This window comes from Colius striatus, chromosome 2, assembly GCF_028858725.1.
Source record: "Colius striatus isolate bColStr4 chromosome 2, bColStr4.1.hap1, whole genome shotgun sequence".
NCBI lineage: Eukaryota > Metazoa > Chordata > Aves > Coliiformes > Coliidae > Colius > Colius striatus.
The window spans coordinates 16,885,551-16,900,837 of NC_084760.1; the positions used below are offsets into that span (position 1 = coordinate 16,885,551).

General features: G+C 37.2%; 1 protein-coding gene across 1 annotated transcript in view; it reads right to left on the reverse strand.

The window, feature by feature from the left end:
* Positions 1-15,287, reverse strand: part of COL19A1 (collagen type XIX alpha 1 chain) — a 185,335-nt gene that overhangs the window by 50,015 nt on the left and 120,033 nt on the right. Inside the window, exons 13-14 of the mRNA XM_061989050.1 lie at positions 10,758-10,811; positions 2,862-2,915 (exon numbers count right to left, since the gene is read on the reverse strand). Coding sequence (XP_061845034.1) covers positions 2,862-2,915; positions 10,758-10,811 — 108 coding nt within the window. The remainder of the gene's footprint in view (positions 1-2,861; positions 2,916-10,757; positions 10,812-15,287) is intronic.

A 15,287-nucleotide genomic window follows, 5' to 3' on the forward strand; every position in this document is an offset into this window, starting at 1 on the left:
TGACTGAGAACAAAGTAGATGTCTGTTATTGTAAGTATACTATAAGTTATGATTTAATCTGAGTTGTGTATTTCTTTTACATAGATGGAGGAAAAAAAGGGTATTAGATCAAATAAGTACTTCTATGGTCTTTGCAGATTTATACGTCATTTGCCCTTTACAACAAAATGTAATGGAAATATGGCAAAGAAAAAAGTCTTAGAAAAGTAATAATGAATTATTCAAGAATACTCTACAATTATTATGAATTATAATGATTTTGAAACATTTCCTGAGCAGACTGTGCTGCAGTTTCAATTCCTTTTTGTTGTGGTTTCATTTTTATTTTGTTGTGTAGGAGAACATTTTAGATTAAACTGATCTGTATGCTTGTTCCAAAGATGTTTAGAAGCAGGTTTGACTGAAGTGACCTTATATCTAAGTACAGAAAACTGGTAAATAAAAAAGATGACAAGCAGAAGCCTTGAAAGCCCAGGCAAAGGATGATAACAGAAGCCTGAGTGCATGAACACAAATCACGAGGCATCATTTACCAGTCACTGAAGGAATGTAACCTACAGAGCAGGGCAGAACCAGTTCCTTGGCATAACAAAGAGAACAAAATGCATGTATTGAACACGGGAAAAGCACCTCATTTATGCTGAAAGCACAAAAGACTAACAAGGAGGAATATAAAAATAGTCACAGGCCTTGCAAAAATAGATACAAAGGAAGAAATGCTCCAGTATTGTTTTTCAGCCCATTAAGGATCAATGCTACTACTTATCTTCAGCAGGTTCCCCTCACCTTCATTAAAGAAATGCTGCTGATCTTGGTTTGCTATTTAGCACAATTTGCTGCTGTAATCAGCAATCGTATTTATAGTACTCTCTTTCACTGTATAGAAGCAAATTATGCATTTGAAGACTTGCACTCCAGTCTCCTTACACGATAAAGTGATTGATACTGAGCCAGAAAAATCTTGGTTGCAACAAATTATTTAAATACATTGTGCAATCATAACTAGTAACTGATACCATACAGACATCAGAAGACCTGCAAATAATTTGGTAAAAAGTAGAGAAATGACAGAAAAAAGTTTTAATTATAATGGGTCTTAATATCTCTCTCACTTAACCACCATATGTCTTGACAGCAGTTTTTCATGATCACTAGAAACAACAATGCAACAAAGCCATACTAGTATCTTCAGAAAGAAAAAAGATGTTAAAATCTCTATAGCAACCAAAATGTGGTCACAATTTAAATACTTGAAAAAAACAAACTGAAAGCCCTTGTGAGATACTCGAGAACATGCATAAAATGTTGGAAAATGACAAGGTCATTTCCTGGGGTGTAAGGAACCTCAAAAACTTCCAAATATCACTGAAATGTCATCTTACAAATGCAAATAATTGAGGCACAATGCAAATTAAATACTGGAATGTGAAAGATTGCTTGGTACCTCTAAATGCAGTAAAAAAAAATCAACACTCATCACACTATGTAATAGTGCAGGGAAAAAGGGAAAGTTACTGGTGCATAGATCTGCCCAAAAGGATAATCAATGCCAAAGAAGATAAGCTGTCCTTGTCTTTGATGACCTCTTTGTCTTATCCTTAATGGGAATATCTATTCCCATCATAAAACTTATAGAAACTACTATGTGTGCTGTAGTAGTTTGCCACTTCAGTTGACTAGGAAGTTCTGAATATGTAGTTACAGAAAGTTTGCATATCTGAAGCCTGCTAATTTAATCAGAAAGCTATCTCCTCTCCCATCTGAAATTAAACAGCATAATTGCTCATGACATATTTATTAAACTCTTCAAACTAGACAGCTGAAGGAAGAAAAAAACTGATAAGCTGTACAGGATTTAAAACATCATTAATTTATAGACATAGAGCAGCTGGTGTACATTTTTTCCAGAATATTGTTAATTAGGAAATAAAAGACACCTTTGGAATTCCTAGAGCCTTACAATGATAAAAAATATGACTTTTGGAGACAGATGTTAGCCAGTTCCTGAAGATCATTACTCTTTCTTTTCTTCTGCAGAACTAACCTTAAAGGGGCTACCAGGGTAAAAGAGATTAATAGTTCAGAGGCAAGCAATGAGTTGCAATAAATATGATATTGATAGAGGAAGCAGGGCTGACATCAGTGAAAGCTGTTTTTGGCATGAAACAAAATTGATGAGGAAAGGTATAAAACAAAAATACAGAAAAATTTCAACACATACATATGAAATTTCAGATCAAACAAGAAGCTAAGTCTCCAGGTATGAAAATGTTCCTGTTAGGAACTATGCTTAATTCCTAATGCATGTTATAAGGTGACATACTGATTTGGAATGAATTAAATAATGTAGCTGCAGGAGGTTCTGCAGCTAATTAAGACAATGTTTTTATTAGTCTATAATAATAAGTACCTAAAAAGTCGTGACAATTATCATGGATTGCTAGTAGATCTTGTAAAACTTAGTCTCCTTGTCTTCTAATTCTAGTCTTAGGAGCATGACAGTATAGACAGAGAAAGAACAAATGTCAAGTACAGTTTAGAGCAATTTGGTTTAGAAATGGGAAGATGGTGCTTTACACTAACAGCTAGGTGGTCCACTGAGTTATACCAGGCAAAAAAATATGTGAGTAGTACAAGGATAGAAGGGAGGTATGATACATGACAGAAGAGATGACACAGTAGGTATGTGACAGGAGTGTGGACTGAGCCTGTTCAGGGATGCAGAAAGGGGATAGCAAAGAATTCACATTTTAAGTTAATTTGTAATGTGGCCTGCAGAGACCAAAACTGTGCAACTGCTCATTTCTGCCTTAGATACTTCTTAGCAACAAACACATGCACACTATATCAAATCTCCATACCTCATTATAATGCTTGTTCAATGAATCCAGAACTCCTTTTAGTCCAGAAGGACCCTATATGGAAAAAGATACATCAGAAGGTCATTTTAACTACAGTTATGTTTATAAACCTTTATTTAAAGACCAATGGTTATGTAAGAGGGCTTAGGTGTTTATTCGATTATACAGTAAATCATTTTCGCTAAGTTCATTATATCTCTGACAGGGGAGGAGAGTCATGAGTTTCAAAAACTGTCAACTTATTTCAGAGTGAATGTGTCTGTTGAAGGCAGAGGCAACATTCATATCAATTTTAATATAGTTCTCTTCTGGTATGAGCAGGATCTTTGTTTGCCAGCATTTCAGAACACTTTACATGAACTCAAAGCATAAATTTTGATGTAGAAGCATCTTCTAGGGTGAGTAAATAGCTCAGTTTTTAACTTAAAGTGAAATTGAGTAATGTCCATTTTATTAGCATTGCTTATTCTTAAACATATACCTTTCATCAAGTATTTAATTAATGGAGAAGGAATTTCGTATGCAAATTCAAGTTTAGGATCAAGAGAGATTATAAAACATGTGTTTGGGAAAAATAAATGATTTTCAGACATATCATGGAATCATAGAGTGGTAGGGAAAAAAAACTTCAGGGAAAAAAAAGATGAGGGGAACTGCAGCAGTTTTGTCATAAATGCCATTCCTCATATCTGAGATTTTCATATGTACAGAGAAGATGCTCGTGTCCCCTGGTATCTTTTGGCTCCTATGTAATGACATTTGGAAGTGTTCTGACAAAGCCTTTAAATGAGGTAGGTTATGATTTGCATTCTGACAGTGAAGTCTTCTCCAGCAAGATGCATCTGCTCTGTAGAAGTTCACAGAATGGCAAAACTATAAAGCTTTCCCACATGTAGAAGATCATTCTCTGAACCTCCAGTAGCTCTCCTTACAAGTAAAGGTAATTCCCTCAAGGTAATAAACTTCAAAAAGATGACAAACAGAACCATGATTTTTGATTAATCAAACAGACCACTTCCTTGGGAAAAAAAGAAAATAAATCAGTCTGATGGAAACTAACTAATGAGGGGCAATCACAAAGTTCCCATAGAGTCTGAAGATATAAAAAATCTAGGAAAATGATAAAGCCAAATAAACATAAAATAGGCAAAAGTTATGAAAATGGATGGATGAGTAAGACCTGGCAGAACATGATTGCAGCATACAAGAACAAGACAGGTGTGTTCTGAAACCTCATCACTAAACTAAGAAATATGATTCTATGTATTTTACTGTGTTTACATTGCTACAGAAAGATAGTGGTACTTAAATATTAGGGGACACTAGGAAGATTTGGACACCACATGAAACATCAAGAGGTGCCTCACTCTCTATTTGCTCCCCAACATCAGAAGGGTTACAAGGCCACTAATTATTCCATTCGTCTTATTCTGGAACTTAATTATCACTGTAAATTTAAATAAAATAAAAATAAGATAAATATAATCATGATGTTTTGACTGAGATGCCCCCTCAACTCTGATTTCTAAAGTCAAAATTTTTACTTTGATTGGGACTGAACTGTGATGACACTGCCTACTTATCAGACGCCTCAGCTTCAACACTGTAACTCTACAGTGTTGAATCCTTGAATACACAATCCTGGCAGGATTCTGTAATCCTGCAAGCAATCAAAACTAGGAAACTATTCTTCCTTCATGTTTGCCACCATGTTGTTTCTTCTACTGTTTTTCCACAAATGAAAGTGCTTCAAGCACACAACCCAAGGAAGATTGAATGCTGTATCTGTCACCAACCCCAGACTCTCAGATATTATTTGTATATCAAATAAATAATTTTTGACAAAACTGAAAGTGTCTGTACATGTCATGGTTTTGAAAAACAGGCATACTTCAAAAAAGCCCCAGAACTGTCCTGTGACTAAGGCAGTCAAGGGGAACTTAAGGCATTTGAGTTACATTATCTGAGGTAAACCACCTCCCTGGTTTTAGTCTTTCCATTAAAAAATTGATTAAACTAAATTTAGAAGTTGATTTAACATTAATAATTTTATTTTTCCATCATTCTTTTTAAAAACCAATAAAAATAAAACAAGTGGACAAAACCAAAAAATGTTTTTATTCAAGGATGTTTTCCTAAACTCTCCTCTCTTTCTTTTGCACAGTATTTCTCTCCACTAATATTGCTTCGTAATCCACTTTGCAGTCTCTACAGAAAAAATAAAGAACCAGTAGTATTGCTTTGCAAGTGGAGAAGCAACGAAATTAGCAGGAGTTGAAGAATTATTTCTAGCTTTTGAATGAGAATTTTGCACATCTGCCACTCTGAAACTCTCTTGAGCAGGGTTTCCTTTTCTTTATATCAAGTTGTGTAATTGAGACAAGTGAAGCACAAAAACAGTACAGTTGTATGAATAAGAAAGGAGTTCAAAGTATGTCCTAATTGTTTTCCAAAATTACAAACAGGTTTCAGATGTTATTTCTTTAGACAAGGCAGGAATAGAAACAGAAGTGCTTAAAAGGAAATAGTTACAAACTGTGAAATTATTGGGGTTTATAATATATTTTTCTTCCTTAACTTTCATAATTTGTCTGCATTTTTGTAAAGATGAGATAGCTGAAAAAGGCTACCCAGCCTCACAGTCCATGCAGTACAATGTGTAACAAATAAATTGCACTGGTTGCATCTCAAAAACAGGCCATTTCAGAGCACACAGCACTGCAAGTGACTGAATGTAATCATTTTATCCATCTATTTCAGATATATGTCTGCCCATTAAAATAAATTACTAGTTTTCTGTTTACTACAACATAAAAAACCCCTGAAACTCATCAGTGCAGGTGTGCAACATACTATAACTTATTCCAAAGAGCAAAAGGAAAGAATGATGAAAGCATGATGTCTGCCACAATAGAATATATTAAATAAATTACATTTTGATACGCATTTAAAAATTTAAATGCATAGAAACAAGCAATATGACCAATCCTTGCCAGTCATTACTGTCCTAGCATGTAAGTACTTCCAATATTCTCCCAAAAAGCAGCTGAAAGTCCAGGAATACCAGAAATGTTACTGACAATTTTCACTTATCATTGCTTTAATTTTCTGTTTACTGTAATTAACTGATAACATTCATCCACTTCCAAAATATTGGTAGAGAAATGACTATTTCTTGAGGTAGAGGAAATGAGATTTCCAAGGCAAACTGCTGGCTACTTAAGATAACTAGCTTGGTGGCACTGACATACATACTGAATAACAAGAGACTGAAAGTGTATGGAATTAAATTATGAAATTTAACTAGTCACAGAATGGTCTGGGAACTTTTCCATGGCTTCACATGCAACACAAATAAAAATGAAACTCTATTTTAATTTAAGACTATAAGGAGTAATGCAAAGCTAGTATTTAAAGCAAGAATAGTTGTGAAGACAAAAGGTACGAAGTTCAGCCCATTGCAAAGGGAAAAGATGATCTGAATGTTGAGCTTCAAGGGCTATAGCAATTGTGAAGTAAATCTGTTCTCATTGCAAACAATAACTTGGATGTGTTTGTAGAAAACAGTAGGTTTTAGTGGAGGAATAATCATGACCACAGCTCACTAAACTGTAATTTGGCAGACTCAAATTTTCTTTACCACCTCTGCCACAGCTAGCTTCTTGGACAAGATGGCACGTGGCCAAATCAGGTAGTCCTCATGTTTCCTACCTTTAAAATCCAGTTCTGATAGCACCTCTGTTCTGCCAAATGGTAACACTGGGCAGAAGTCATATTCAAACTCACCCCAAGAATACTTTATAGTGGTATAAGTCCGCTGCACAACTCTAGCTTGGAACTCTTTTTAGTTTAAAAACAATCTATTGTCCAACTAAAATAGGAACTATTGAAAAATGGAATTCCTTCAGTCATAACAGTTACAAAAGAGGTAGAGAATACTAGGACAGAAAAGATAAAATCTAACCTTAGTGGAGAAGACACTAAAACTCTTTTTTCTCTCCTCTAGACTACCTACGTAAACAGAAATACCTGGCTGGGGATTCATGTAAAAGTATTAACAAACAAACAAAAAATTAACCTAACCAATCTCCACCAATCCAAAAACTTTCCTCAACTGACCACAATACATAAAACAATGCCAGATATCATGCAATTATCTTCTAAGCAGGACAAATGGAAAAATAAAATACCTCCTCCTAACAGAGCTCTATACAAACTCAAGGCCAGATAAACATTTTGCTGAAGTCAAGACTGCTGAACTGTGCCTATATATCCTTATGCCAACAGCATATAAATACCAAGTTCAGACACCTCCCATACACTTGCTTTTAAGTACTGAAAAAAATGGTGTGGGAACTAGAAAGACAAGGCATGACACATATTCAAAGTCTACTGGTAACCTCTTCTGCTTTAAGTCCTGTAGATACTTTTGTTAGCAGCTACAGCAGAAGAAAGCCATCAGTTCAGATTCGCAGTCAGATCAAAATGCTGTACTTATATATTCACAGCATCCTACTATCACAGTATTTCTTTTTGTTTCATAAAATCAACATTTCAGCTTCGGTGAAGAACCATGGTGAGAATAACAATATGTGAAAGAGACAGTGTCTCTATCAGAAGACTTAAGAAGCAAATGCAAGCACAAAAATGTATGAAATACATTAGAAGGGTGCAGAGATTTTGATTTCACAATCATAATTTTGAGAATACTTCTGAGAGTGAAATGAATAGTGTTTTAACATATGCTTTAAACTGCTTTCCAGGCTCTTCATAAAGGCGAAAGGGATGAAAAAGCACTAGAGGGAGCTCCTGTTCTACTTAACCAGCTTGGATTCCTTGTTTTCAGCATAAATTGTTACCTGCTGAAGTGAGACAACTGTGAGCATACATTTCAGTTCTCCGGTATTGAAATAACAGAAAAGTACTCAAAAACAACGTCAGACAGTGAAGACGCAACCCATAAATTCTGAACCAGAAGAGAATAACAAAACACTTTGAAAGTCTATAATATTTAATAAACTTCAAAAAAATACACAAGGGAGGATCATCACCTGGGTAGGCTGAGAAATGTTTTTTATAACTAATTTTTGTAATCCTCCTTGTCTTTTGTGGACACAGGATTTGTTCCAAAGAGAAAAAAAATGACAGAAAAGAAAATAAAGGAACCAGGATACAGAAGAAAGGACATCTGGAAGAAGTTGCATAGAATCCACCTTTAACTGAGTAGATTCATCGTCAGTTGTCAATCAATCTGTTTCTGACACTGGTACAGGTTTTTAACCGAAGATATGCAGATGATGTTAAGGGATTAGAAACTTACTAAAAACTTTAATTTTACTGAAAAAAAATCTTAAGAAATTAAGGAGAAAAAAAAAAGAGAAAGGGTTAGAAAAGTCCTACATGCTACCATGCAACAAGTAGGTAAAAAAAGTATTATTTTAATTAATGAAAAGTCACACCATTTACAAGTGTCCCATTTAAATCCCTTCATATTGTTCAGAATGTGGTGTCAAAACCCCTCCCTGCACACACTTCTTTTAGGACCGTCCTTTATACCAGATCCTGTTCACCAACATCTTCCTCAAGGAGGCAGAACTTTCCTTCTGAGGTTTTTTTAGTCATTCCTGAACACCTGGCTGTTCTAATGTCTAAATTAAGTACTTAATGTCATGGCATGAACTGATAAAGGTAAACTTATTAATTTCAAGCATGCCACGTGTAGTGTAGCCACCCTAGCAATTAATGACTGAATCTCCCTTTTCTCAAATACACATTTCATATTCTTCCAAAACATCAACAAAACACCAAACTTACCTTTGCTGTACAGTCTAATTTTTACCAGTTCAGTCAATCTGTTAAGCATTTTGTACCTTGTATGTGCTGAGCTTACAAAAGCAACCACACTGCAGGTATGTAGTTTTGTTGCACTATGGAAAGACCAAAGTAAAGGTCGACAATACATCCACGTGCACGAGGAAGCTGCTACTACTTACTATTAGAAGAGGTGACTGGTAGCACAATGTAGCAAATTTTAATATGGTTTGTGCCTTGAAAAAGGAGGATCAATGGATCATATTGAACTCTTTTTGGTATGTGCAAGCTGTAGCACTGTAAAGATGGGGATACTGCCAATGCACATCACTGCTTTTTAGAGTATGCTTTTTCTATGTGTTCTATTCTCAGCCACGGAAAAGGAACAGAAGATGCTAGTGTAGCTGTATCCAAAGTAAGGACTGCATCAAGACAGTTATACTAGAAACAATTACTTGTAACCAATATTTAGGCCTTGACTGCTGGAGAAATGCTTTTCTGACATGCAGTGCTAGGCTACTGCACCCATACAGAGCTTCTTGTACTGATGCTGCCATGCTGACAAAGTTGAGCTTTCCATTTGCTCTATGAAGACGTGATATAGGTCTTAGTAATAAAAGTGCAACTTATCTTCCACTCAAGATTTCTGATATGTCTGTCATATATGTTCACAGGCCTGACCTGACAGCAAATATATGATAGCAGAAACCTGTAATCGAGAAACAGCTTTTCACCGGTTCACAAAAAGCCAAGTGGATTAGGTCTAACTCCGACCTCTGCTGTGGTTCGCTCTTTTTTTTTTTTCTTTTAAAGGTCAATTTTGGCATTTTTGTTAAAAAAGATTCTGCATCATTCCTTTCTCTATTCAGACTACTGCAGTTTGCAGTACTGTTTCAGCACTGGGAAGCCCAAACAAAAGTACAAAAGACTCAAATAAGCAAGACTTCAATATGGCTATATGTAGCGGGGAAAAAGGAGAGGGAAGGATTTGATACTATTTAGTTTTATGCAGGATAAATTAACTACATTTTCAACTCTTTTCTGGACACATTTTGCAAGGAAAAGGGAGAAAACTATTAATAAAGTTTACTCAGCTTTCTTTTTAGATGAGTATAAATGGCATCTATTTCATTTTAGTCATGGTATTTCATGCAGCAATGCATTCTTTTCTCTACAAATAAGATGAGTTTTGCCTTGCAGTGAGGTTGAAACATATCAACAAAATGTTCTGACGCACAAACTGTGGACATTTACCTATTTTAGGTAAGCATAAAAAGGAATTATGACATCCTTGTTTGATATTAAGAATGTAAAGCAATAGAAGTTTACTTAATCCACAGCTAGTTTGCATTTGTGCACAGGAGTATTTTTACAACACAATGTATAGGGAATTTTACAAATATGACTAAGTCTTCCTCTACCAAAAGAAGGCTGTATTCATTCTAGGCTAATATACACCCATTCCTCACTTCAAATTTGAAATTATGCATCACTTAGGAAAAAACCCCATAAATCTCAAACCTCTTAGATCTAAGCCAAATACTTTACTTCTTCATATTACAAATCCATCCATAGAGTCATGTATTTCTTAATCTTTTTAATTCTTCAGTAAACTCATTTGAACTACAGCTGAGCGCTCATTCTAGTGCTGGGTATAATCCTCCCCACCATTCAGACAGTTGGCACACGCTTCACACAGTCCTTCATCTTTCAAATTACCCCTCAGAGACAGAAATTATCCCATCTTCTACAGAGCACCATGCATTCTGCAAAGTGAATGAATGCACAGCATTCACATTTAGCATTCATGGCCAGTCATTTCTTGAAATGCCAGTCAATTTCTGCTTCCTCCACTGAAGTCTGCATCCTGTTCTTTCCTTCCTGTGTAGTCCCTGGTATCTGTGGACCTAGCCATTTTCTCTTCTCTGTGTCAAAAGGCTAGCAATAGTAGCTATTTGATACAGCAGAGTAAACACAGACTGGTTGTCTTCAGCTATAATTATGACCAGGTATCTTGCTATAAAAAATGCTAACAAAGTTCCAGTATAGAGTGAAAATTTCCCATTCCTCTCATTAGTTACTCACAGGAGGTCCTGGTGGCCCTGGTATTCCTGGGAGGCCTGGTTTGCCTCGCCTTCCCTGCAAAAAAAAAGAGAACAGACATTTTGTAAATACTATGGGTAGTGCTTGATTTGGAATAAGAATTTTAAGAAAAGATTTATGGCCTTGCTTATTAGCAAAAAAAATTTAAAAGCCTAAATGAATACTCCGTTACCAGTCACTGCAACACTACCTAATTTGAAGTACATTAAAGACAGTTCTTAATAATAATGACAAACTATATTTGCACCACTGTAATATTAACTGACACATTTTAAAGTTGGATTTCAAATGTATGTGCACATTGACAGGACTATAAACAGAGCATCTTGATGAAGTGTAAAGAAATTATATTTTATCTGACTATACCAGAGCTTGGGTAGTGCTGCAGTAATCACCCTGGCTTGCAGAGTAATTATATATATGCAATGTAACCCAATTCATGAACACACACACACCCTTCTCTAAGATGTGATTTATTTGCAAAAACATTTCACCTTCTTTGTGCAATTACTACCATCTGTGTATACAGTGCACATGCAAAATCATCTGCATTGAAACTTAAGGTCCATAAAAGTCTACTTAAGTTAAGGGGAGTCTTTCTACTCGGATTCTAGAAATTGCACCTGTAACATAAAAATTGAGGTAATTCACAGTAATTTACATTTTTATTGCCAAGCTGAAATCTGATGTGCATTTTTCATAAACAACAGTGGAGAACAAATAACGTGTAGGTGTGATGGCAAAAAGAAAAAATAAAAAGGATGATATGCATTAAGACTAATGCATATAAGACTATATGGCAAACGTAAATGAATAAAAAGCATTTGGGGAATGTCTTGGTGAAAACTTTTCTTAAGAAATTAAAAAATGAAAATGCTTGCTGACAGCTCACAATTAACACACACAGGTGTTTCTGTATGTTATAGTCCCTACTTCTAAGCCTGCTTCTTTGTTTCCATATAATGATGATCTCTAACTGCAAATGTGATCTAAAGAACAGAAAGTGAAATCTCAGCTTTGCTCTTTACAGGTGAGAGCACTGCTCTGTAGGAAATCACTCTCATGCTGTGCCTTTCATTAATCTTGATCTATGCCGAGGGGAAACAAGATGATGACAGTAGTAAGGGTGGAAAATCCTTCTTCCTCATGCTCTGCAGCTCACCAGGGTAACCTCTTGCCTAGATGCCAGGGTCTCTCATGAGAAGAAGAAGGTTGAGTTTTGGAGCCCTTTAAGTTGAAGAGTGAACAAGGGTTGTGGGGATGTTTCATCCATCAGGCTGTGCCACATAATATATACACTTTCACCACTGTTTTATGAAGGTCTCAGACAGTCAGTGTGTTTTAAGGGCAGCATGAAAAAAAACAAAACACCACCTCAGCATATTTGGAGTGCCAAATTCCTGGGTCTTAACTAGCTCAGACATATGTTATGTGCTGAGCTGTTTAATCCTGCCAGTACTTGCACGTGTTGGACTGTAACTGGGGCAGCTCAGGGTACATTTTCAGAACCATGATACAGTACTAGGTGCCTGTACTGGGCTCAAGGCTGTACTATCCCTTATCACCCACTCCCAGCATGTCCTCTGCTGTGTTGGTTACACTGTCTATCCAGTTCTGCAACCAGACAGATCTGAGAATTCATTCAGGCCAAGGATAGCCCACAAAAAAGCAGAGGTTTTGTGGCTTTGATTAGTTCATTGATGCAGTTCACTATGCATCCAAGTAGCCTGCCTGGCCTGACAGAGGGCCCAGTAGTGGGTGTCATGGTTTGACATGACAGCCGTTTCTGGTAAGGGGGAAGAGGTTGTAAAGATGGCTCCTGTAAGAAGTTGCTCAAAACTCTTCCCAGCTCTGAGCCAGACCCACTTCTGAGGCTGGGCCAATTGGGCACTTCCAAGATCACTTCTTAAGAAGAAGCTGGAAGAGAAGGGTTCTTTCTTTTCCAGTTGGTGGTGGTGCAAGGAGTTGGAAGAGAGAGAGAAGCAACCATGTGGACTCCAAGGTCAGTCAGGGAAGAGAAGAGGAGGTGTGCTGGAGTAGAGGCTTCCCTGCACTGGTGAAGTAGTGATTTGTTTGCACTTCATTAAAGACCCTGCATCAGGGGCAGTGACTCACTTCATTAAAGACCCCGTGCCAGGGGCAGTGACTATGGCCAGAGGAGGCCGTGTCCCGTGTGAGGGACCCTGTATTGGCAGAAGCCGCAGCTGCTGGGAAGAACCCACACCAGAGAAGCTCGTTAAGACCTGTATCCCGTGGGAGTGACCCCGTATTTGAGCATGGGAAGAATGCCGGGAGTTGTCCTCATCTGAGAAGAGAGGAGAAGCAGCAGAGCCCATCTGTGAGAGACTGACCACATCCCCCATTCACCGCCCCCCTGAGCCATGGAGGGGAGAGGAGGTAGAGATATCGGGAGCAGCGAGCTGGGCCTGGGAAGAAAGGAGGGCTGGGGGAGGGAGATCTTAAAGTGCTGGTTGTAGTTTTCTCATCATCCTGTTCTCTTCTTGCTTTTTGTTCTGTTCTGTTTCTTGTAGGTAGTAGAATAAACTTTCCTACTTTCCTCTCTAAGTCGAATAGCTGAGTCTGTTTTGCCCGGAACTGTAATTGGCAGTGAGCCCTCCCTGTCCTTGTCTCAATCCACAACATCCTTGGTTATCATTTTTCCTCCCATCTCGCTGGAGCCTCCACTGTCCTAGCAAAGGTGGGGGTGGATGGGGGGCACCAAGTGAGAGACTGTTGTGGTGCTTCATTGCTGGCTGGCGAAACCACGACAGGGGGAAGGGTACATAGGCATAAGAGGGCTGCGGTTAGCTAGGTGCAGACTTTTGGACCGATCTTTACTTCAGAAATACAGATGGAAACTAGTATTTCTTGATTTTTTTGAAAACCAGTAAACTTTCCTTAGCAAGTATGAAAAATTGATTGAGAGGTAATGATGTAAGCAATAAACAAAGAAAAACTGCTTCATACTTTTTAAATAGTTCCTCTGAGTTATAATGATCTATACTGTTGACTTCTTGAAGCACCTTCCTTTTCCTGTTTGGACTTATTTAAAGTATCCAGAGGATGACACTTAAAATCTCAGCAGTCTAAACAAAGTATCAAGGAAGTGTCAGAGGGAAGAAGGCAGGGCTTTGACTGGCAGACACAACTGTGAACAAGGTGTTAATTACACAGGAAAACAGGGAATATGTTGGGAAGGCAACTTTATCTCTATTTACCAGCTCAGCTAAAATCTGATTTGTGACAAACCTTCTGAAAAATCAGTTACAAAAAAAACCAACCCATAAAAAAGGAGGTAGTTATAATTCACTGTCATTTATTAATTACCAGAACACTTACCCAGTGAAACACAGAAGAAGCACCTGCCCAGCCTTTTAGCTAATCACTACATTATGTGGCACATGTCAAAAAAACCTCAGTAGAACAATCACACAGATTGGTGTCAAGCAACAGCTTTTTCTAGAGGAAGAGAAGTCCTTTCTGTTTCCTATAAGCACACATCTAAATTGTCTGATATTTTAATATGAACATAGAAATGTGTAAAAGAAATGTGTAACCTTTCCATGATGCCTTTCAGATAGATTTAAATGTTAGGAACACACAGAGCTCCAACTACTTGCCAGTATTCCCACTTCTCTATGACTTCCCAGCATCAGTATGGGGGCAATAAAATATACTACAGTAGGAGTTTAAGTAGTTTCTGGTTTTATTTAAGATAATTAAAATAATTAGAAGAGCATTTTTGATAAGCCCATATGGCCTTGCCTTGAGCAGACCATGAACCAGACTGTGACTGGCTTACAGTTTGATTCTGAGCCTTCCAGCAAGAAAGAGGAAAGGAAAAATATCTTGATGTCCTCTCTAGTTCATCATCTTGGCTTAGTGGAGAGCCACTTCCAGCTTAGAAATAGGTCTTGGCAGCCCCATGAGAGCTGTACTTGCTGCTGTACTGCTGCACAAGGGGCAGGCAGCTGGCACAGGAATCCCGTGACCCTTAGCTGAGTTCACTGAGCAACTATTGAGGCTATAAAACCACTCAAAAAAGCATCACATACTTCAACTAAATAAAACTTACAATAGCACCTATATCAACTCAAAAAAGATAAGTGGTGTCAAATTGTTTAATACTACTCAATATAATATCTAAAGAAAAGCAAAACAATTGCTGGTTATTTCCTTTGTTCTGTGTACAACTTTGTTGGCAATCGATGTGATAAGAAGTTGTCTAAACATTACTGATATTGTATCCTGTGCCCTTGACTTCCAGCAACCTTCAGCTATGATACACACACAAATCATTAAAATAACAACGGCTTGGTCAGAGGCTGTTGTGAATTAGCCCCAGGACAGGGGCAAAAAAGACAAAATATTAAAAATAAAATAAATGAGGAATTATGTGCTTGAGCAAACTCTAGCTTAATGTCTATCTGAAGTACGCAGTCAACTGCATTTTTTATTCCTCCCTCTCTTCCCCGCCTCTGTTAATCAAAATGACTTGATGAGCTTTGCCTT